The following is a 24112-nucleotide window of genomic DNA, read 5'->3' as shown; positions in this document are numbered from 1 at the left end:
TTCAGTGTTTACCATGATATTGGATATATTGTGGATGTATGCTATATATACATTTCTGGATAACTTTAGATGATTATGGTTTCTTTTTTTTTTTCCTTTCATTCCCTCAATGTGGTTGATTAATTTAGCCAGCCTTGCATTCTTAGGATACATCCCACTTGGTCATGACATATAATTCTTTTAATATGCTAGTGGATTCAGTTTGAATACTGTTTGTTAAAGATTTTTGCATCTATATTCATAAGGAATATTGGTTAGTAATTTTTTTTTGCAATGTCCTTTGTCTGACTTTGGCATCACAGTAATGCTGGCCTCATGAGTTAGGAAGTACTCCTTCCTTTTCGATTTTTAGAAGAGCTGGAGAAAGGTTGTTGTTAATAACTGGTAACTAGTGAAGGCTACTTCCTTTATTGGGATCAGTATCTTTAATTTTTATAGATCTGTTCATATTTTCTTATTTCTTCTTGAGTCAGGTTTTGTAAGATGAGTGTTCTAAGAATTTGGCCATTCATCTTGGTTATCTAGTTCTATTGGAGTACAGTTGTTCATAGTGTTATAATCCTTTTTAATTTCTTTAATGTTGGTAGCAATGTCCTTACTTTCTTTTCTTTTTTTGGTAATATGAGTTTTCCCTCTTTTTTTCTTTGTCATTTGTCATTCTGGCTAACAGTTTGTCCGCTTTGTTAATCTATTCACAGAACTAACTTTGGTTTCATTGAGTCTGTATTTTTTCCTATTCTCTATTTTGTTGACTTTTGCTTTCATCTTGATCATTCCCTTCCTTCTGCTAGTTCAGTTTGTTCTTATTACAGTTCCTCAAAATGTAATGGTAGGTTATTGATTCGAGATCTTTATTCTTTTTTCATGTATTTGTTTACATTAAAAAAGTACAACATGTAAAAATTTTTAAAAGACTTATGGGATGCAGTGAAAACAGTGGTCAAGAATTATACATTTCTAAATTTATAATGAAAATTTCTAAATTTTCTAAATTTATAATTTCTGACCATTGCTTTCACTGCATCCCATAAGTGTTTTTTTTGTTTTTTGTTTTTTGTTTTCTGTTTTTTTGAGACAGAGTCTCATTCTGTCACCCAGGTTGGAGTGCAGCGGCGTGATCTCGGCTCACTGCAACCTCCACCTCCTGGGTTCAAATGATTCTCTTGCCTCAGCCTCCCCAGTAGTTTGTATCACAGACATGCACTGCCGTGCCCAGCTGATTTGCGTATTCTTAGTAGGGATTTTACCATGTTGGCCAGGCTCGCCTTGAACTCCTGATCTCAGGTGATCCACCCACTTCGGCTTCCCAAAATGCTGGGATTAAGGTGTGAGCCATTGAGCTTGGCCCCCATAAATTTTTGTATATTGTGCTTTCGTTTCATTCATCTCAAACTATTTTCTAATTTCCCCGTGATGTCTTCTTTGACCAACTGGTCACTTACACATGTGTTGTTTAAGTTCCACATATTTGTAAAATTTCCAGTTTTCCTGTTATTAATATCTGGTTTCAGTCCATTGTGGCTGGAGAAGATACTTTGTATGATGTCCATCTTACTAGCTTTATTGAGGCTTATTTTATTGCCTAATATATGCTCTGTCCTGAAGAATGTTCCATGTACACTTGAGAAGGTTTTGCATTCTGCTTTAGTTGGCTGTAGTGTTCTGTATAAATGTGTTGGGTCTAGTTCTCATAGGTCCATACTAGGAGTATTTTTATTATATTTATTTTTAGAAATTTTGTAATTTATGTTAGTACTTTCTCTTTCATCAAGGGCATTAAATATAAGTTGTGCAAGCTTTCAAAAATTTCCTGGTGGGAATTTTTTAAGTTTATTGATTTTGTGATTAATTTCCAGATTTATTGAACTGTGGTCAGAGTAGTATTTGCACGTTTCTACATTATTGTGTCCCACTATAACAACTATTTATGTGAATATTCTGTGCATGCATTTGAAGGTATACATTCTATTATCACATCTTAACTTTTGATACATATCCATAAGACCTATCATATTGATTACACCGCTTAGGCCTTCTATAACCTTTCTTATCTTTTTCTGGTTGATCTGAATTGCACTGAGAGTGATGTGTTAAAGCATCCTATTAGTAGTTGACTCCTTGCATTTCCTGTAGTTCCTGCCTCATAAAAGTGGTCTCTGTTATACTCGACACTTAGATATTCATAACTGTACTGTCTTTCCAGTGACTTTTGGCTTTTAGTATTAAAAAGTTCTTTGTCTCATGTAATGTTTAGTGCTTGAATTTTACTTTGTGTGACATAAATATTGCTACCTGTGTTTTCTATTATTTCAGTTTTCCTGGTATGCCTTGGCTCATCATTTCATTTTTAGCCTTTCTGAATCCTCTGTTTCAAATGTGTCTCACGTCTCCAGCATATGACATTTGTGTCTTGCTTTGTAAAGCAAAATGAAGATCTTTTAACAGATGAGTTAAGCTCATTTACATTTATTGATATGACTTACAGGTGTCGTCTTAATTCAGTCACATTATTGTAATTACTTTGAGTATTATATTTACTATTTTTCTTTCTCTCTGTAATTTTTTTTAACTTATGTCTTTCTTAGTGCCCTTATTTTTGTTTTCTTATTTAATTTTTTACTATCTGTTTTGTCAGTTTCTAATGGTATTCTTTGAGTACTGTGCATGATCTATCCACCAAAGGGTTTATTTTAGATTTATCTTTTCCTTTTCTAAATTTTTAGTTATGTTATTTCTAGTTTGTCAGAATATAGAACATTTATATATTATTCTCTCATGTTTTCCCCACTTTTATCTTAGTTTTAGGTCCATAATTAACTATATTAAGTGCTCATCAGTAGTCCTTTTGCTGAATTTTCTTCAGTCATTTTTAGCTGAGTGAATCTCATCCTCTAGCTGGTGCTTCAGAAAAGGCTCATTCTTACATGTTTGAAACCGTTCTTCTGTAGCCTTGATACTTGAGGGACAGTTTGGCTTGGTTCATATATTCTTTCATTGAGTTTCTTGAAAATGCCGCTTCAGTGTTGCCTTGCATATTGCTTTGGAGAAATCTTATGCCAGATAATTTTGCTTGACCTTGTAAATTATTAGATCTTTTTGTTTAGAGGAACTGGGAATATTTTATTTCCAATAAAATCTCATAATTTTATTAGAATATGTCTTGACATTGTTACAGATAAGTTTTCCTGGTACATTGTGGATCTTTCCAATATGTAGATTCAAGTATTATTTCTGAAATATTTTCTAGAGTTGCAGTTAGAAATATTAGTTCTATTCCACTGTATATAGCTTTTTCCTTCTTCAGAGAATCCAGTTATACACGTTTAATCTTCTTTCATTGTCTTCCATTTCGATAAATTTCCCTCTAATCCTTTCTATTTCATCTCATTTTCAATCTCTTCGTTCTTTTCTTTCTTTTCTTCAATGACCCACATTACATTTTTATTTTAATCTATTCTCCTTGGGGCCTCTTATAGTACTTATTTCCGATAGAATTTTCTTGTGATTCTTTTCTTCTTGAAATTAAATAAACTCACATTTTATTCGTTCTTTTTTTTTACAGGATGGAATTAATTTATGTTCTTAGTTTTTAAATTTCCAAGCCAGAGTGTATGTTTGTTGTTGTGTGCACATTTTTAAAACCTGTAAATGCTTGCTTGAGAAGTGTTGTAATAGAGGTATCTTGTGTTTCATTGTTAACTTTTGGAGAAAATTTTATCAACCAAAATATTTTATTATCAGTTTTTGTCTTTGTCTTATTGTACTCTTGATAAAGACTTCTAGTATATTTTACTTTGTGAATAGAGTTGGCTACTGGGATGATTTATACGATTCAAATGTGCCATCTTCTATCAGTAGTGAGATGTGAAGATTTTTTTCTTGAGTGGCTGTTTTCATACATACAGGGAAGGAATTGTGTGTCCTTCCATTTTTTTTGGCTTACTGTTGTTTGATAGAATCTTCCGTTTTCTCCACTTCGATTTCCCCTTCACCACGCATTTTTACTATGTTCCCACATAATCGGGACTTTTCCTTCTGCAGGTAGTTTTACCTGCACCTTCTCTTCTCTTTCTGGAGTCTTTCTGGATCTTCCCTCATCTTCAGTAAAGTGTGTGGTGGGAGCTGTAGAAATGACTCTGCTGGAAGTTTATGTTTGTCTATTTACAGGTCATTTTAAGCTTATGGTGCCCTTTCTTTTCTAATTGTGCTGAAGAAATGGGCCATTGGTGGTTGTCTTTATATTATAGATGTACAAAGATTGGTACATCTGCTCAATTTGGTTATTTGATCTGCTCAATTTTTAAATGATGTGTGGGGAGATTTAGCTGAGGTGGTTGTCACTAACTACTAGAAAGTCCCCAAGATGCAGTTTTAAAATAATTTTACATCTGTAGTTCATGAGGCAAGGAATAGCTACATATTAATACGTAACGAATAGTTTCAAAGAAATTAGGATATTCTTGGGTAGAAAAGTTGTACTTTATTGCAAATCTTTTAGTAACCTCATAAAAACATGGCACATTCAAAACAAAATCTTTTAATTCTAAGTTGCGTTGACCCAAGTTACAGGGCAGTATGTCTCAAAGGAGGGTTCATGCTACCACCTGAAGAGCTTGCTACTGAATCAGAATTTCTGTTGCACATTATTGTACTTGCTAAAACTGCATAGACAGCCTCTTCATTGTTTCACAAAGAGCTCCCACGTGAAATCTAAACTAAGAGCATGAGAGCCTGTCAAAGCTGCTGAGCTTTGCTCTCTAAGGACAAAAAGGCTTGAAAATATTTTTTCCTCCTTATTTTCATTTTTAGTATACGGGCTGCCCTGGTGAGCACCTTTATTTTCATTTTTAAATGTTACTAATGCTGATTTGTCCTTTAGACCTAAGTTGATCTGTTGTTTTTTAACCTTTAACTCAAGGGATGTGATGTAACCACTTGTATATCCCATCATTTAGCACTGCAGGCAGCATACCCAGCACTTTCTACTTCATACAAATATTTATTTGTTTATTTATGAGACCGGGTCTCGCTATGCTGCTCAGGCTGGACTTGAACTCCTGGGCTCAAGCAATAGTCTCTACTCAGCCTCCTATGTAGCTGGGACTATAGGCATGTGCCACCATGCCCAACCTGCTTTTTTCACATTGTAGTTTTAATTTTTTTATGACATATAGGGCATTATCTTATTTTTTTTATTTTTAATAGACCTTTTGGGTCAGTTATAGGATCACAACAAAATTGAGCAGAAAGAACAGAGTTCCCATATACCTTTTCCTCTCAAGCACTCACAGCCTCTCCTACCGTCAACACCTGGAACAGCAGTGATACATTTGTTACAATTGATGAACCCACATTGAGACACCATTATCACCCAAACTTAATAGTTTATATTAAGGTTTACTCTTGATGTTATAGATTCTATGGGTTTGGACAAATTTATAATGATATGTCTCCACCATTGTAGCATTATACAGAGAGTCGTTTAGCTGGCCTAAAATTCCTCTGTGCTCTGTCTATTCATTCCTCCTCCCTAATCCCTGTCTATTAGTGATAGTTTTACTGTAGCCATAGTTTTACCATTCCCAGCATGCCATATAGTTGGAATTGCACAGAATAGCAAAAGCTATCACAAAAGACTCTATAAAACTGCAACCTTGAACAAAGGGTATTGCAACCATACATAAAAAAATACTTCTGTGAGGACATCTGTCCAGCCACTGCCTTTTCAAAGTTGGAGTGGCATCACCCTCATTATTGATCATTATAGTCAAGGATAATTATATCAAAACAATTATGTAATCCTTTCTATTTTTGTCTTCCTTGACCTCCATGAATATGTGCACAGTTTACTATATGTGCATAGTTTACTATATTTCCATTGAACTGCCTCATTCCCAAATAAATACCATTTGCTTTCAGACAGCCTCTCTGATTGTTGTTTAGGACGACACTGGCTACCGTAGGTGGAGCCTAAATTTGATCACTGGTCCTTACTCCAAATTTTGTCCTCATTTTTCCTAAACCACAGGTTTCTGTTACTATGATAATCTAAATAAAGAATTGAAGAGTTCTACACTATTGACATCTGTTCCTGATGACTATTTCATTAAGGTGGAGGTATCTGGGAATGAGGTAAGAATTCATATAGAGGAAGGAAGAGAATAGGAAAGGGAAAAAACAAACTTTTTACTATAATTGCATATGATTTTTATTCAATGCATACAGCCATTTGCATTTTTTACATGTTGCATACATTCTCCCGTAGCATATCAGTTTGATCAATGAATATAGATATATATGCTCAATTAAGTGTCTCATATAGAGAACTAATTTGAAACTTAAATTTTAGGTAAGCAAATGCATGATAAGTTTATTCTGGGAAAGAAGCTAAAATATCTGTGGCTTTATTTGGCTTTTTTAAAACATTCCCACATAAAATTATTATGTTATTAATCAATTAATATACAAAACATAGAACTATATTTTAGCTAATTACTTAAATATAAACAATTTATTTATAAAACAAAGTAAATTCAGCTTGGGAGCTTTTGTTAATTTTACTAAATTAAAATATTAAAACAGCATATTTACTTAAAGGTTTATACAAAATAATAAATGTTTAATATTTTGAATCTCAGTTTAAGAAAAAATAGCAAACATTTAAGAACAGCAAATGTTACAATATTTTATATTAAATGTTAAATTCATGGCATAATAAATTAAAATATTTTCTTGACATAAACTGTATCACCATATTTTGGAATTAAATTTTTTTGTAACTAGAAAATGATTTCTGTAAAGATTGCAATACTAAATATTGGAAAAGGTTTAACACCTGTTCTGTAAGTTTCCTCTAGTCAAGAATCCAGTAGTAATGCCCACTAAGAGTGGTTCACACAGTAGGAGGTTATGTTAGTTGATGACAGGGTGCAAGTGATTGGTTCTGAGATACTGGGACATCAACAGGCCAGCAGGGCAGAGGGTACCAGAGGCCATAGTTGTGCTTGTTAGCCATGTGTTTCACATCTCAGAGAAACTCAAGAAACAAAAACCAACACCTGCCCCTTCTATGCAGCAATGTCAAATCTGCTACAAGTTAAATTATTCAATGAGAGTCTATATTAATTAAATACAAAAAGAGCCTCAGAAATGTAGCTATAATATAGTCATGTCATATTTAGCCATTTCAAAATTATCCTAAATATATATTGCATCAGGATTTATTTGAGCTCTGCTGGTGTTGATGCAGATACAGATTCTTCTGGGCCTGCAACACAAAGTAAATAAATAAGTAGACAAAGATGACGTTTTCTATAAATTAAAAAACCATAAATAACTTTAAATATAAGAAAACACATAGTTCTGTACCTATTAATAAGGATTATTTCTGAGTCTACAGAAAAATCGAGCTTATGATCCTGGCATAAATCATACATTGGAAACACAAGACTACAACTTTTGCATTGGTAGACTAGAAGAGAGTGCCCCATTGGAAACAGTTTAATTCATGAGTTTTGCCTGTGTGTTGTGGAAAGTTTCTGCTGACATAAGCACACTGACAAGAATTATTAAATAAATAGTATGAGCACAGCCTGGGCAAGGCGAATAGGGAGGTGGGGCAACTCAGGCTGTCAGTCTTGGCATGGCATGTGTCCCTGCTCCCAAGTCTTTTGAAATCTTCATTAATGCTGACCCTCCCAAAGTACAATAGTGTACCAGTTTCCTAATGTCTAGCTTTAGGGCATGTCAAAATATCTAGGACAGCTAGAAAAAAATGCAATAAACAATAATAATAATAATAATCTTGTGTCTCATGGAGGGAAAGAAACATTAAGAAGAAGCCTTAGGCTGGGTGTGGTGGCTCGCGCCTAAAATCCCAACACTGTGGAAGGCTGAAGTGGGTGGATTGCTTGAGCTCAGGAGTTCAAGACCAGCCTGGGCAACATGGTGAAACCTCATCCCTATAAAAAATACAAAAATTAGCCAGGTATGGTGGCATGCACCTGTAGTTCCATCTGGTCAGGAGGCTGAGGCAGAAGGATCACTTGAGCACAGGAGGTCAAGGCTGCAGTGAGCCATGATTGCACCACTGCACTCCAGGCCCAGCAAAAGAGCAAGATCCTATCTTAAAAAAATAAAATAAAATAAAATAAAATAAAATAAGAAGCCTTGACAAGATTAGTCTCCAGAAAGTTATAGCAACACATTCTAAGTGGAGAGATGTCTAGTTGGAAGGAAAAAAAGGCACTTTCTAAATTGCCTATTGTTTATAAAGTTAAAACCATGATGGACAGCAGGGAAAATAGGAAAAAAGACAAGGAAATGAAATACAGGAAGGAAAACAGTGGTCAGACTGACAGTGGAGAGAGTGTGGATGTCAAAAGCTCTAGCATTAGCCTTGAAATCAGAGATACTGAGAGGTGGGAGCAAGCGTTTCATAGTGACACCCGCCTCAGCTATCCAGAAACTAAGCAGAGCAGATCCTCTTCTCTGCATGATGATTCTTCCAGCTCTTAGGGGCTTTGCTGCTTATTTAGGCTTTCATTAATTTGAAAGCTTAAAAAGTTTCTTCAAAATTAAACAGATCTTGCTGATAATATAAACACAAAGATTACATAACACCTGCAATATAAAGTTTATACATTTATATGAATATCAAATGATAGTCCCTTGATCAGATATGTAATATTTTGTCAATGGTGAAGTAAATTCTATCTTCTTAAGACAATGCAGAATAATAAAACCCTTATCATATCTTATGAAGGTGATCTTCTGTACCTGCTGCATTTGTATATTTAACTTGAGGTCCTAAAGAAGAATAATTTAAGCCCAAGGTTAGCAGAAGGAAAGATAGAAAAGATCAAAAATGTAAGAGTAATATTTTATTATAAACAAAATTGACAAATACTTAGTTAGACTAAGAGAGAAAAAAAGAAAAGACTGAAAAAAATAAGAAAAGAAAGAGGATATGTTGCAACTGATACTGCAAAACACAAAGGACCACAAAGGACGACTGTGAACGATTATACACCAACAAATTGGATAGTCTAGAGGAAATGGATACATTCCTAGAATCATGCAATCCACCAAAGCTGAATCATGAAGAAATAGAAAATGTGAAGTCTAAGAGTGAGTATGGAGATTGAATCAGGTAAAAAACAAACAAACAAAAAAAAAAAAAAACACCTCTCCCATCACAGAAAAGCCCAGGACATAATGGCTTCACTGGTGAATTCTACCAAACATGTAAAGGAAGAACTCATACTAACTCTTCTCAAGCTGTTCCAAAAAATTGAAAAGGAAGGAACACTTCCAAACTCATTTTATGAGGCCAGCATTACTCTGATACCAAAGTCAGACAAGGACCCTATAAGAAAAGAAAATTATAGGCCAATTTCCCTGATAAACATAGATGCAAAAATTCACAACAAAATACTAGCAAACCAAATTCAACAGCACATTAAAAAGATCATAAACCATGATCATGTGGAATTTATCCCTGGTAAGCAAGGATGGTTCAACATATGCAAATCATTAAATGTGATATACCACATGAACAGAATGAAGGACAAAAACCATATGGTCACCTTAATAGATACAGGAAAAGTGCTTGACAAAGTTCAACATCCTTTTATGATAAAAACTCTCAACAAATTAAGCATAGAGGAAATGTACCTTTACACAATAAAGGCCATACATGAGAAGCCCACAGCTAATATGACATTCACCAGTGAAAACTGAAAGCTTTTTTTCTAAGATCAGGAGAAATACAGGGGCACTCACTATCACCACTTCTATTTGACTTAGTACCTGAAGTCTTAGCCAGAGCAATTAGGCACGAAAAATAAATAGAAATCATTCAGATTATAAAGAGACAAGTGAAATATTCTGTTTGGTGACAATGTGATCTTATATATAGAAAGCCCTAAAGACTCCACCAAAAAACTGTGAAAACTGATCAACAAATCCAGTAAAATTGCAGGATACAAAATCAACAGACAAAAATTGGTAGCATTCTATATACTAACAACAAATGATCTGAAAAAGAAAGGAAACAATCCCAATCTCAATAGCATTAAAAAATACTTAAGAATAAATTTAGCCAAGGAGGTAAAAGACCTGTACACTGAAAACTATAAAACATGGATGAAATAAGTTGAAGAGACACAAATAAATGGAAACATAGCCTACATACATGGATCAGAATAATTAATAGTCAAATCATGCTATTTGATTTCAAAATATATTACAAAGCTAGAGTAAGCAAAACCGCATGGTACTGGCATAAAAATGGAAGTATAGATCAATGGATAGAGCCAAGAAATAAACCCATGCATTAACAGTCAATTAATTTTCAACAAAGGTGCCAAGAACACACAATGAGGGAAAGGACAGTTTCTTCAATAAATGGTGCTGGGTAAACTGAATATCCACATGCAGAGACATAAAATTGGATCTTCATCTCATTTAATATGCTAAAATCAACTCAAAATAGATGAAGACTTAAACAAAAGACCTGAAACTGTAAAACTGCTATTGGTTGAGTATCCTTTATTTGAAATCCTTGAGACCAGAAGTGTTTGGGATTTCAATTATTTTTAAATTTTGAAATATTTGCATACTTACTGGTTGAGCATCCCAAATCCAAAAATTCAAAATCTGAAATGTTTGAATGAGCATTTCCTTTGATTTCAGATTTTCAGATTTGGGATGCTCAACCTATAGAAAAAATATAGGGAACAAGCTCCCCAGCACTGGTCTGGGCAATGATTTTTTGGATAGAACACCAAAAACCCAGGCAACTAAAGGAAAAATAAGTGGGACTACATTAAAAGTTTCTGCAAGCAAATTAAACAAACAACAAAATAAAAAGACAAGCCACACCACAGGAAAAAATATTTGGAAAATGTATAAGTTTCCAATAAGTCTGATAAGGGGTTAATATCCAAAATATATAAGGAACTCAACTCAGTAGCAGAAAAAAAAAATAATCCAATTTAAAAATGGGCAAAGGACTTGCACAGACATTTCTCAAAAGAAGACATGTAAATGGCCAACAGGTATATATAAAAAAGCTCAACATTACTGTCATCAGGGAAATGCAAATGAAAACCACAATGAGGTATCATCTCACACCTGTCAAAATGGCTATTATCAAAAAGATGAAAAGTAAGTGTTGACGATAATATGGAGAAAAAGGATCCATTACATACTGAAGGTGAAATGTAAATTAGAATAGCCATAATGGAAAACATTATGGAGTTTCCTTAAAAAACTAAAAATCGAATTCCCGTATGATATAGCAATCCCACTGCTGGGCATGTATCAAAGGAAATGGAATCAGTATGTCACAAAGCTATATCTGCACTCCCAAATTTTCTGCAGCATTAGTCACAATAACCAAGCTATGGAATCAACCTCACTGTGCATCAGCAGATGAATAAGGAAAGAAAATGTGGTATATACACGATGGAACACTATTCAGCCTTTATAAAAGAAGTAAATTCTGTCATTTGTGACAACATGGATGAACCTGGAGTACATCCGTCTGAGTAAAATAAGCCAGGTACAGAAAGACAAATACTGTATAATTGCAGCCATACATGGAATCTAAAAAAGTTGAACTCATAGAAGCAGAACAGAATGTGCTACCAGGTGCTGGGGATGGGCTAGTAGTTGATGGGATAAGAGAAGAAGTTGGTCAAAAAGTACCAAGTTTCCCTTAGACAGGATGAATTAAGTTTTAATGATCTATTTCACAGCAAGGTGAATAAAGTTAATAATAATATGTTGTATATTTCAAAATCGTTAAAAGAACAGATTTTAAGTGTGATCACCACAAAAAAAAGTATAAGTATTTGAGGTAATGGATATTTTAGTTATCTTTAATGATGCCACAATGTGTACATATATCAAAACATTGCATTGCACTCCATAGTTGTATGCAATTATTATTAGTAAATTAAAAAATAAATTAAAAAGTAAACCAAAAAATAAATTGGAGTCTCCCATGGCTTTTTACTTACCTTTTCCAGTATGACTCTCACATGGCGAGTTAAACAGTGTGTGCCTATGAACTAAAGTACGTTTTTGCTTGTGTAACATGTATAAAAGAACAATAGGCCAGGCGCAGTGACTCGTGCTTGTAATCCTAGCACTTTGGGAGGCCGAGGCGGGCAGATCACGAGATCAGGAGATCGAGACCATCCTGGCTAACACGGTGAAACCCTGTCTCTACTAACAATACAAAAAATTAGCCGGGTGTGGCGGCAGGCGCCTGTAGTCCCAGCTACTTGGGAGGCTGAGGCGGGAGAATGGCGTGAACCTGGGAGGCAGAGCTTGCAGTGAGTCGAGATTGCGCCACTGAACTCCAGCCTGGGCAACAGAGTGAGACTCCCTCTCAAAAAAAAAAAAAGAAGAAGAAGAAGAAGAAGAAGAATCATGTTGTAACAGTGTAAGCGATCCTCTTTTTGCTCTCCCTAAGTTATGTTTCTGGAACTCCGATTTTTTTTAAAACATACATGGCACAGGCTTTGTAGTCAGAATGCATGCAGTTTGGAGAAGGACATTCCAGGCTGCCGAGGGGCTGTAGTCTCAGATTGCAGGACTATGTCCATCGATTTTTTTGTGTAAGACTTTTGTCTTGTTTTGGTGCAGGTTACTTTATAAATACTCACTTTGAGAAGACTCTGTAATAAAAAACAAGTACATTCGTTGTTCAGGTTAACGAAACAGACCAAGTATTAAAAGAAGTCATAATTACTTAAAGAGTTAATAAAAATTCTATATTACTTAAAGCAATAAGTCATAAAACACTCTTGACATTGTAAAGTTCAATAGGGCACACTTTTTTTTTTTTTGAGACGGAGTTTCCCTCTTGTTGCCCAGGCTGCAGTGCAATGGCGCAATCTTGGCTCACCTCAACTTCCGCCTCCCAGGTTCAAGTGATTCTCCTGACTCAGCCTCCTGAGTAGCTGGGATTACAGGCATGCACCACCACGCCCAGCTAATTTTGTATTTTTAGTAGAGATGGGGTCAGGCAGGTCTCAAACTCCTGACCTCAGTTGATCCACCTGCCTCGGTCTCCCACAGTGCTGGGATTACAGGCATGAGCCACCGTGCCCAGCCAATAGGGTGCTTTTTACCAACACTGAATATGAACTTGTCACCATCTTATCCTCCAGGATAATAAAGGAGAGAGTCAGCCAGTAAGTGGCAGATCTTGCTCAACAAATACAGTAAGGAACAGGGTGTGGAATAATGGCAAACAGTGACCTCACTTACAAATAACCACACCAAACACTTGAAATGTTTGAAGAGGTATAACACGCCATCTTTCCTCTTAATCAAAGAACTCAAGCCTCAAGAGTAAAAACAAGCTTCCCAGAAGCAAATGGTCAATAATTAATAGAGCTATGGATACTGAACATAATGCTCAATAGGTATTAAGATGGATGTGTTGAAAAAATAAGATGAATTCTTTCTGTACTATTAAAAATAAAAATGAGTGGTTGTGCACAGTGGTTCACACCTGTCATCTCAGTAGTTTGCAAGGCAGAGGTAGAAGAATTTTTTGAGCCCAGGAGTTTGAGACCAGCCGGGGCAACATAGTGAGGCCTTGTCTTTATGAAAAACAAAAAAGTAGCTGAGTGTAGTGGTGCATGCCTATAGTCCCAGCTACTTGGGAGGCTGAGGTGGGAGGATCACTTGAGCCCAGGAGTTCGAGGCTGCAGTGATCTGTGACTGTGTCACTTCACTCCAGTCAGGACAACAGAGTAAGACTCTGTCTCAAAAATAAATAAAATAAAATATGATAATAAATAAAAACTAATATAGTACTTTGACCGTCTAATTACGGAGAAAGTTCTAAATTGTTCAAAGTTTAAGATATGCCAATAATGGAGTAATTTCAGTTTGAATTTTGACTTATTTTCAAAACTTTTAAAAGTGATCTCAAAAGGACCAGCTGCTTATGCAAAAGTCCACGCATTTTAGGGTCAACATTTTTTGGATCTGAAAGAATAAAAGTTGATATTATTTGGTATGTTATTTGTTTGTTATATCAAATGGACTATCAAACATTTTGACAAATAAGAAAATGTAAAACCCAGGCCGGGCGCGGTGGCTCAAGCCTGTAATCCCAGCACTTTGGGAGGCTGAGGCAGGCGGATCACGAGGTCAGGAGATCGAGACCATCCTGGCTAACACGGTGAAACCCCGTCTCTACTAAAAAATACAAAAAACTAGCCGGGCGACGTGGCGACGCCTGTAGTCCCAGCTACTCGGGAGGCTGAGGCAGGAGAATGGCGGGAACCCAGGAGGCGGAGCTTGCAGTGAGCCGAGATCCGGCCACTGCACTGCAGCCCGGGCGACAGAGCGAGACTCCGTCTCAAAAAAAAAAAAAAGAAAATGTAAAACCCCAAAAGTCATGACTTCCGCTATTCATTTGAATAAAGAGGAAAGAGCGAAACATGTATTACCCTCTTACTTACCTGTAACCTTGGTACTTCTATGGGTGTTTTCACATCATTTTTGGGTTCCTCATTTCTCATTACGAGAAGCATCATGCGATAAGAACATCAGCTGCTGCATCACAATTAACCAAGCCTCCAGTAAACACAGATGGCTGCCCGTGCCTCACCTGGGGCATCCTTAGGACCTTCAGGAGCCTCTCCGTCCTGGAGCCTCGCTGCATCCTGGGGACCTTCTGGGTCTCGTGGGGACTGAGATGACACTGACGCCCTGGAGATCTTCGGGGTCCTCTTGCCTGAGTCAGCTCGCTGCTGCTGCAACCACTCATCCTTATAACCATTGCTAATGAGTTTGGAAAAATTGGTAGGTGAACTGTTTTTTTGACCAGGCCTTAAAAAGAGTAAAAGTAATGTGAAACTTAAGCACAAGGGTTAATGATAAAGCAGAAGCAGCATTCCGTGAACACACTAAATAGGAGGTGTCACCGTCCCTTCAAACCTAAAAAACCTCTCTCTCTGCCTCTCCCTCTCTCTTTCTCCCTCTATCTCTCTCTGCCCTTTCGTATCTCCCCCTCTGCTTCTCTGTCTGTCTCACTGTCTCCATTTTTAAGCATAACAAGTGCATGTCAAAGCATCTCTTGTACAGGGATGAGAGCATGTTTAGTTCAGCTTCCAAAATCTTTCTTTGTGAGAGTCAATTAAGAATTAGTAATAATTCTAGTATTTCACTCTAGTATTTCACTCTAGTATTTCTAGTAATAATTCTAGTATAAGCCTTCCTAAGAAAACACCACCCCCTTCCTTCATAGTAATGGATTGCTCAGAACTACCTTTAAAAAGAAAACAAAACAAAAGAACAACAAAAAAACTGCTGGGTGCGGTGGCTCACGCCTATAATCCTAGCACTTTGGGAGGCCGAGGGAGGCAGCCACGAGGTCAAGAGATCGAGGCCATCCTGGCCAACCTGGTGAAACCCTGTCTCTACAAAAAATACAAAAATTAGCTGGACATGGTGGCGCACACCTGTACTCCCAGCTACTCAGAAGGCTGAGGCAGGAGAATCACTTGAACCTGAGAGGTGGAGGTTGCAGTGAGCCGAGATCACACCACTGCACTCCAGCTTGGGCAACAGAGTGAGACTCAGTCTCAAAAAAAAGAAAAAAGGAAAAAAGAGAAAGGAATGAAAAGAGAGAAAGAGAGAGAGAGAGAGAGAAAGGAAGGAAGGAAGGAAGGAAGGAAGGAAGGAAGGAAGGAAGAAAGGAAAGAAGAAAGAGAGAAAGAAAGAAAGAAAGAAAGAAAGAAAGAAAGAAAGAAAGAAAGAAAGAAAGAAAGAAAGAAAAGAAGGAAGGAAGGGAGAGAGAAAGAAAGAGAACAAGAGAGAAAGGAAAAGAAAGAGAGAGAAAGAAAGAGAAAGAGAGAGGAAGGAAGGAAGGAAGGAAGGAAGGAAGGAAGGAAGGAAGGAGAGAAGAGAAAGAAAGAAAGAAAGAAAGAAAGAAAGAAAGAAAGAAAGAAAGAAAGAAAGAAAGAAAGAAAGAAAGAAAGAAAGAAAGAAAAAGAAAGAAAGAGAGGAGAGAGGGAGGGAAGGGAGGAAGGAAGAGGGCTGGGCACAATAGCTCACACCTGTAATCCCAGCACTTTGAGAGGCCGAGGCGGGCAGATCACTTGAGGTCAGGAATTCGAGACCACTCTGGCCATCATGGTGAAACCCCACCTCTACTAAAAATACAAAAAATTAGCCGGGCGTGATGGCGGACGCCTGTAGTCCCAGCTACTCAGGAGGCTGAGGCAGGAGAATGGTGTGAACCTGGGAGGGGAGGTGGAGCTTGCAGTGAGCCAAGATCGCAACACTGCACTCCAGCCTGGGGGACAGAGCGAGACTCTGTCTCAAAAAGAAAGCCAGCTGTGGTGGCAGGCACCTATAGTCCTGCTACTTGGGAGGCTGAGGCAGGAGAATCACTTGAACCTGGAAGGTGGAGGCTGCAGTGAGCTGAGTTTGTACCACTGCACTCCAGCCTGGGCAACAGAACAAGACTCCATCTCAAAAAAAAAAAAAAAAAAAATGATTACTTTCTTATTGGTTCTTTCTTGTCCTTATCAATGGTTACCTGCTGCTATTTTACTCTCTGATACAGGTTTGTCTCCAGTCATTTCTTGATGTTAGCTTAGCCTTTCACCATCTACTGCATCTTCACATATCTTGCCCTGACCCACACTGAAGAGTGACAGGGCAGTTTGACACGGTAGAGGTAGTGTGAGCTTTCAGCTCGATCAGTAGCAACCCACCACCTGTTCCCTCTGAGCCTCCGTCTCAGCACTTTGAGAGACAGAGGCAGGAGGATTGTTTGAGTGCAGGAGTTTGACACCAGCCTGGGCAACATAATGAGACCTCATCTCTACAAAAAATAAAAAATTAGCTGGGTGTGGTCGTGTATGCGTATAGCCCCAGCTACTTGTGAGGCTGAGGTGGGAGGATTTCTTGCGCCCAATCACTTTGTTATCAAGGCCACTCCTAATGCTTCATTTTCTCTCTCTTGCACATCTATAAATACATGTCTAGGTATACCTATATACTTACATATATATAAACACATATGAATACATGTATATTCCCCTCTCTATCAGTCTAGCTTGGTGCTGTCATGGCATTTGTCATAATGCAATGTATCTAATTATTTTTTCCCCATTGGACAAGAAGCTGTTTGAAGAATTAGTCAGGTAATGAATAACATTTATCCTAGCATTAAACTTGGATTCTGAGAGAGTAAGAAGACACCTAAGGCCTCAGGGATTTCACTCTCCAGCTGGAGGATCAGCAAATGTCAGTGTGCCTGCTATATCTTCTAACTGGAAACAGAGCCAGCACGCTTACAAGGCACAGACACCTCAGTTCAGGCCTTGGACACAGAAACGTCAGGACCTAGCGGCCCCTACATGCAGGACAAGCAGCCCCGGCAAACTATGGTGAAGGTGGTGTCTTGGAGGGGGTGGGTGCTTCAGGCAGGACACAGCCTGATGGAGAAGCAGGGCCTCCACACTGCCAACCTGCAGCAAGCATGACATGGAAGGGCAGATGTGTTCAACAGCGGCAGAATGACATTAGGAAGGAACAGAAACCACAGTGAGGGGGCGACAGGCACAGCCAGGCCAGGCCGCAGACAGGGCTTCGAGAAGTTGTGTGGATGCTGTCACTGGCGCAGTCATCACCAGATGAAAGACGGAAGGCCAAACCCAAACCCAGTCCAGACAGTGCGGGCGTAGCTCAAGCACTTACATGGGGGGGAAGGACAGTCTACTTCCTGTAGGGTCCTTAGGGCCAAGTTGGGTGTCTGCTTTGCTCAGATACTTTGAGTCAATGGCCGGTAGCCTCAGCTGTGTGAGGAAACACACAAAACCCTGAGTTAGTGGAAAGCATTCAACAACTAGAAGAAAACTCACCAATGGTAGCAAAGATACAAAGCTTGTAGGGCTGGACTTTCAATGTGGTCATTGTAAATGGTCACAATAAAATATAATTCAGCAATCATCTCATTCAACAAGATAGTTATGTAAAAGGGACTATCTGTAACTCAAAAGCAGTTGCTATGTTCGAGTAAAGATGCCATCTGCTCAGGAGAAAAAACAATGAACAACTAACAGCCTGGTCCTGCAGGAATTTCCCACACCCGGATGAAAACATATGTTCACAAAAGCACCTGTATGCTTTTGTAATAATCACCCAGAACTGGAAGCAACCCAGATGTCCACCAACAAATGAATGGATAAACAAATTGTATCATGATCAGCCAATGAAACTCAGCAACAGAAATGAATGAACTACTGATACTCGGAACAGCACGGCCACGCGTATGTAATGTAGATGCATAATGTAAATGCATTACACCACATTGGAGAAGTCAAGCAGGAAAGACTTCACACCATATGATTCCATTGATTTCACATTCTGGAAAAGGAAGTGTAAGAATTAAAGAAAGAGGCAAGAAACACGAAATGCGGCTTGACAGTCAAAGACAGGTTTTCTTTAGTTAAAACCTGAGATGCACTCCTGGCCGATTGTGGTCAGGAGCACTTTTTCTTACAGACTAAAAGTATATATTGGTTTTAGGGTGAGGGGGCTTATGAGAAGCTTGGAATGTCCATGTGTGTGGAGAAGTTCATGGTGGGGTTGGAAACTCTCTGGGAGGAGGGGAGGTTATCTCGGGGCAGACATTTTTCAGCCTGGAGGGCGGTTAACTCGGGTCTGGCATCTTCCTGGCTGGAGGGAGCTTATTTAGGGGCCACCATGTCTCTGGTCAGGGAGGAGTTTGAATGTTTCTGGTTGGAGATGTTACCTGTGGTTCATGGTCATGTTGACCTTAGCTGTTAGGCTAATGCCCCTTGGATTTAGGCGGTTTTTATTAAGGTGAACTTTTAGAATGAGAGGCTTGTCCAAGATGGCGATGCTCCTGCTCTGTCCGGAAGAACTATAAAGACTGAAAACAGATCAGGACTTGCAAGGGTCTGGTGAGGGGCTGACCACAAAAAGGTGTAGAAATGCTGGGGCAACAGGACTGCTATGTTCCTTGACAGCTGTGGTGGTACACAAGGGACACCTTAGTCAAAACCTGGAGAGCAATTCTCTATAAAAGGTGGGTTTCACTCTATGTAAATTATTTCTTATTAAAAGAAATATAAATAAATGCTACAGGAAAACTGGAAAAAACCAAACCAAGCAAACAAAATCCATGGAGGTATTGCTAACAATTACAGGAAGAAAAGATGGCTATTCAAAAAAAGGAAACAAGATCGCCCGATCACCCTGTAGGTGAGCAAGACCCCCATGAATGCTGGTAACCAACAGGCAACACATGTGCCCCAAGTCTTGTCAAGCGTCCACCACATGCCCCATGTGGGGCCAGGGCACAGTTGAGGAAGCACTTTGTCGGCTGGCCCACACCCAGGATGTGATCATCACTCATAGGTGACCTTCGTACCAAAGTGGTGATTGTGTTGTCTTATTAGGGCAATCGGAGCCCATCCCAATGCGCTGTTCATCCCCTGCACCTTACCCAACACCATGTCCCTCTACCTGTTAAATATTCAGCATGTGTATCTTTAACCACCACCACTTGTCACCCTATCTCCTTCCCCACAGTGAGGGGCTGGCTTCAGGAACTTTGTGCAGCCCCTAGCACACCTTTTGTAAATGGGTACTAACTTAGAAACCCCACTTGAGAGTGATATAGCATTTAGCATTTTAAGATTTCTGTAGATATGAGCTGTAACCATGGTTAATATCCAAAGGTTCATTTGTCACTAGAGGCTATAACTCAGTGTAATTGGCCACTTGCACAACATTAAGAGATAGATCTGATTCTTAACATGGTCCATTTTGGCTGAGTGTCTACGGTAGTATGCACCTGTAGACCCAGCTGCTCAGGAGGCTGTGGCAGAGGAGCCCTTGAGCCCAGGAGTTCGAGGGTGTAGTGAGCTATAATAATGCCACTGCACTCCAGCCTGAGTGACAGAGCGAGAACTTCTAATTAAAAAAAAAATAAAAAACAAAAACAACAATAAAAGGTCCAGTGCCTTTGCACGGATCACGGAAACAACCCAAAATCCGAATCACAGCTGGACATGGAGATCTTAAAGAAAAAGCATGTGGCCCATTGCAGCCAGTTGACATTCTACTTAGTGTTCAGCTACTCAAGTCCCCAAAATAAACTGAGGGGTTTCCCTTCAAACCAAGATGCTGAGGCAACAGTCTAGGAATCAGGCATAGATAGTTCATAACAACTGCCGCCTATGCTGAGACACATCCAGTCTCTTCACTGTTCAAAATGATCACCCGTCAAGTGACAACGGTGTTCACTCTTATTCTCAGTATCAAACACTACAGTTATTTGTAATGTGAACTTCACCGTTTCACTCACAAACCCCAAAGTTGCAAGAACTGAGACTAATCTGAGACCTGGTGCTGAAGCCCCGGGCAACACTGAGCCCTTGGCGGAGCTGCAGGCCTGGCTCTTGTTTCTTCCAGGCACAAGGAAAGGGGATAGAAGGGCCTCTGATCAAGACTTCCCAACAACAGAGCCACCAATTCGAGATTGCTTCCAACTTTCTTCATTGCATTCTTAAAATACACATCCTCTGAGAAGCCTTCGCTGCACAGCCAGTCACTCCTTTGCGATCAAATACACCACCAGGACTTCACATAGAAGAAGAGAATTCATCTTCGTTTCCTTTATTATCAACAAAGAGTATTCCAGAAAATGCTCAATACTTAAATAAATGAAAACATTCAGAAATGGGATGACTAAATATAAAATTCCTTTTCTGTATTTGCCAGATCAGAAGTGCTAAGCCAGTTTTCCTCTAGATAAGCATTAACTATCTATAAATCATTTAGCAAAAGGAATCTTACCTCTTAAAGTCATTATTCATAAAAGAAAAGAAAGACCACAGTATGGTGGCTGCTTGCCTTTTAGTAGATCCAAACTTAAAACACAGAGCACGCGGCCGATGCCACGGACAACATAAGACGCCACCAGCAGCTAACATCACAGCACTTAATTACTCGGGGCCACAGAAGCAAAGTGGATGCAGATGCCATCTATTTATGGGCTCCCGTCACCTTTTTTTTCTCCTTTTCAAGTTCTTCAGCCTCTCTTTGCCAAACTGTTTTCACGTCGAAGTCGAAGGGCCCTCTTCTGGATGCATAGCTACCATTGGCCTGATCGGGGTTAAATTCTTCATGAACCATGTAATCCGGCATGGAGACAGCCCGCACTCTGCAGGGACAGACAGCAGTTATAGCCCGGTGCTCTGAGCCATTTCAGCTCCCTCCCTTCCTTCCATCTCCATTGCTGGCTCTCCCTCTCCCTCTCCTTCTGTCTCCCTCCCTCTCTCACTGTCTCCCTCCTTTCCTTTCTCCTGTCTCTCTCCCTCTCTTGCTCTCTCTCTCTCTCTCTTTTCCTCTTCCTCTTCTTTCCCTCTTTCTTTCTCTCCCTCCCTTATTCTTTTCTCTTCGGTCTCTCTTGACATCGGCACTACCCATCCTCCTTGAAAACACAGATGGGCCTTTCCCTTCTGTGCCTGCTAAACAACACACCAACCCTTCCGGGGTCTGCCTCCCAGGATCAGGAGGCCCACTCAGAAATCACAGGGTCTCAACATTAGTAAAACGAGATATACTAAAATATGAAATTATAAAACATATCTTCTAAAATAATTATTTATTTTAGAATAGCATCTACCACTTTGACCCCTTAAAATAACTAAGCACCCTTAAACGTTTACCATTTAACATGTTCATTTAACATAATAATAACATGTTCTGTTTCCTGTTGGATGGTCATTTTTATTGTGGGCATTTAAACTAGCAACCAGTCTTCCCATACACACAGCGCATACAGAAGGGGCATCAAAGGCACTGGAATGCTTCAGCCTTTAGATCCCTGTACACATAACAGGTTTGAACAGGGAAGAACACTGCATTCAAATTTGATGTGGCAGCACAACCCCCCCACGCAGTGTCTGAGGGGCTGCAGGGACCCCACCCCCCCACCCCGCCCATGTCCTGCTCCTCATTTGCACCTGTTCAGGGCTCCAGGATGCTGAGAAGAGGCCCCAGCTGCAAAGTGGGCATCAAGGGCAAGGTTGAGGAGTAGGGTACCACTGCAGCAAAGCACCTAAAGGAGGTGGCTGGGGGCCTCCGAGAGAACAAGTGAAGAGGCCAGGGAGCAGCGGTCAGAGGCTGGAAATGCAGGCTTGGAAGGTGGCCGCAGATACCCAGTAAGAGAAGCCACGAGTGTGGCTGAGTTGCTCAGGGAGCACAGGTGTGAGAAGCGGCACTTCTCCCCAGCCCTCCCACTTCTGATACAGTCTGAGGGCAGTAAAAAGCCCACAGAGACAGATGAGCATTGAAAAGAACAAAGGGAGGGACAATTTTTTTAAAAAAAGCATGTTAAGTTGTAGCTCCTGGGTTCCCAGATTTTCAATGAAGGACGCATTTCTCCTGTGCTTCCCGCTCTTCACATCCTCGGCCTGTCCCAGGACCCGGAGCAGGTGGTCTGCAGTCCAGAGGAGGACAAGGTCCCAGGAGGACAAAAAACACTAAAGGCCCCAGAAGTAGATCATCACTAGAAGGCTTGGACAATTCGTAAGGACATATGGGGTGGGAGAAGACAGCAAAGGGACAGGGGTACCAACAGTTTGGAAGGAAAAAGCAGAAAGAAGGGATGAAAAAGGCCATGTGGAAGTGTGGATATGGGAGGAAGGGGCATGCCTGAGGTAATGCTCTCCAGGAGCACCCCAGAGACATGAAGTGCCCCCAACTCCCCCCAAGAATTAACCGTTGGCTCAGGGCACCCAGCTAGAACAGGAGCCGCCCTCGGCTGCAAGAAAGTGCACAGCTGCTTAGAGTCCAGTAGCCGCAGGACCACTGGGCACCTCTCAGTCAGAGCTCAGGGTCAAGGGTGCTCAGGAAATCCCTCCACATCTGCCTGGGGTACTCGGGCTCTACTCTCACCTGAGGCTGCCTGCCCTGCTCTGTTCTTGCAAGCGCAAGCAGCATTGCAGGAGTGCCCCCAGTCTCCTGCTTCCCCTTCTAAGACTCTCTCTTCTTGCTCAGCTCATCCACTTTGATGTAACCTCTGTTAGCACAGAGTATTCCTTTTTTTTTTTTTTTTTTTTTGAGATAGTCTTGCTCTGTCACCCAGGCTTGAGTGCAGCAGTGCTATCTTGGCTCACTGCAACCTCTGCCTCCTGGGTTCAAGCAATTCTCCGGTCTCAGCCTTCCAGGTAGCTGGGACTACTGGCGTACACCACCACATCCAGCTAATTTTTGTAATTTTTGTAGAGATGGGGTTTCACCATATTGGTCAGGCTGGTCTCGAACTCCTGACCTCAGGTGATCCACCCACCTGGGTGTGAGCCACCCTGCGTATTCATTTTAAACTACAGAGGGAACCAGAATCCTGAAGACAAAAGCCGCACTGTGACCATGGCAGAACATTCAAGTAACACCAGATAACTACTTGAAAATATATCTATGGTAGTCCTATTTTCAAACCAAAAAAAATGGGGAAATGGCCTGAAATGATATTTCATTTTACCTCTCAATCCAAGAGAGGTGGTTTTGGACATAAAGTTTGCATGTCCACAAATAGACATTTCTTAGACATTTCAAATATTAGGGGAAAAATGGCTCCTCATAACTCAATACTGAACGTAGAAATTTAGGATTTCATCTATTTGTAGCTTTACCTAGTGCCTTTTGTCTTTAATGAGAACCCTTTGGGATAGGCTGCTATTTCTATGTCAGGAGGATGTGGTCAGTCCTACTGAGGGACAGGACTAGCTGGATTTCCTAGGCCGGCTAAGAATTACTAAGCTTGGCCGGGTGCGGTGGCTCAAGCCTGTAATCCCAGCACTTTGGGAGGCCGAGACGGGCGGATCACGAGGTCAGGAGATCGAGACTATCCTGGCTAACACGGTGAAACCCTGTCTCTACTAAAAACTACAAAAAACTAGCTGGGCGAGGTGGCGGCGCCTGTAGTCTCAGCTACCCAGGAGGCTGAGGCAGGAGAATGGCGTGAACCCGGGAGGCAGAGCTTGCAGTGAGCTGAGATCTGGCCACAGCACTCCAGCCTGGGTGACAGAGC

At 39.9% G+C, this 24112-nt stretch overlaps 1 protein-coding gene across 4 annotated transcripts in view; it reads right to left on the bottom strand.

The window, feature by feature from the left end:
- Positions 1 to 6192: 6192 nt before the first annotated feature.
- CUNH7orf57 (chromosome unknown C7orf57 homolog) overlaps positions 6193 to 24112 on the bottom strand; it is a 27119-nt gene continuing 9199 nt past the window's right edge. Inside the window, exons 5-9 of one of the 4 annotated variants that reach the window (XM_017868555.1) lie at positions 21082 to 21238; positions 17743 to 17840; positions 14642 to 14862; positions 12678 to 12689; positions 6193 to 7267 (exon numbers count right to left, since the gene is read on the bottom strand). In XM_017868555.1, coding sequence (XP_017724044.1) covers positions 7221 to 7267; positions 12678 to 12689; positions 14642 to 14862; positions 17743 to 17840; positions 21082 to 21238 — 535 coding nt within the window. In that variant the 3' untranslated portion in view covers positions 6193 to 7220. Of the gene's footprint in view, positions 7268 to 8151; positions 8623 to 12677; positions 12690 to 14641; positions 14863 to 17742; positions 17841 to 21081; positions 21239 to 24112 lie in introns of those variants that run through there. The other 3 variants (XM_017868559.1, XM_017868557.1, XM_017868556.1) reach the window with 3 other exon arrangements.

This window comes from Rhinopithecus bieti, unplaced genomic scaffold (assembly GCF_001698545.2).
Source record: "Rhinopithecus bieti isolate Rb0 unplaced genomic scaffold, ASM169854v2 scaffold_3527, whole genome shotgun sequence".
Classification (NCBI taxonomy): Eukaryota; Metazoa; Chordata; class Mammalia; order Primates; family Cercopithecidae; genus Rhinopithecus; species Rhinopithecus bieti.
This window is presented reverse-complemented; position numbering and strand designations above follow the sequence as displayed.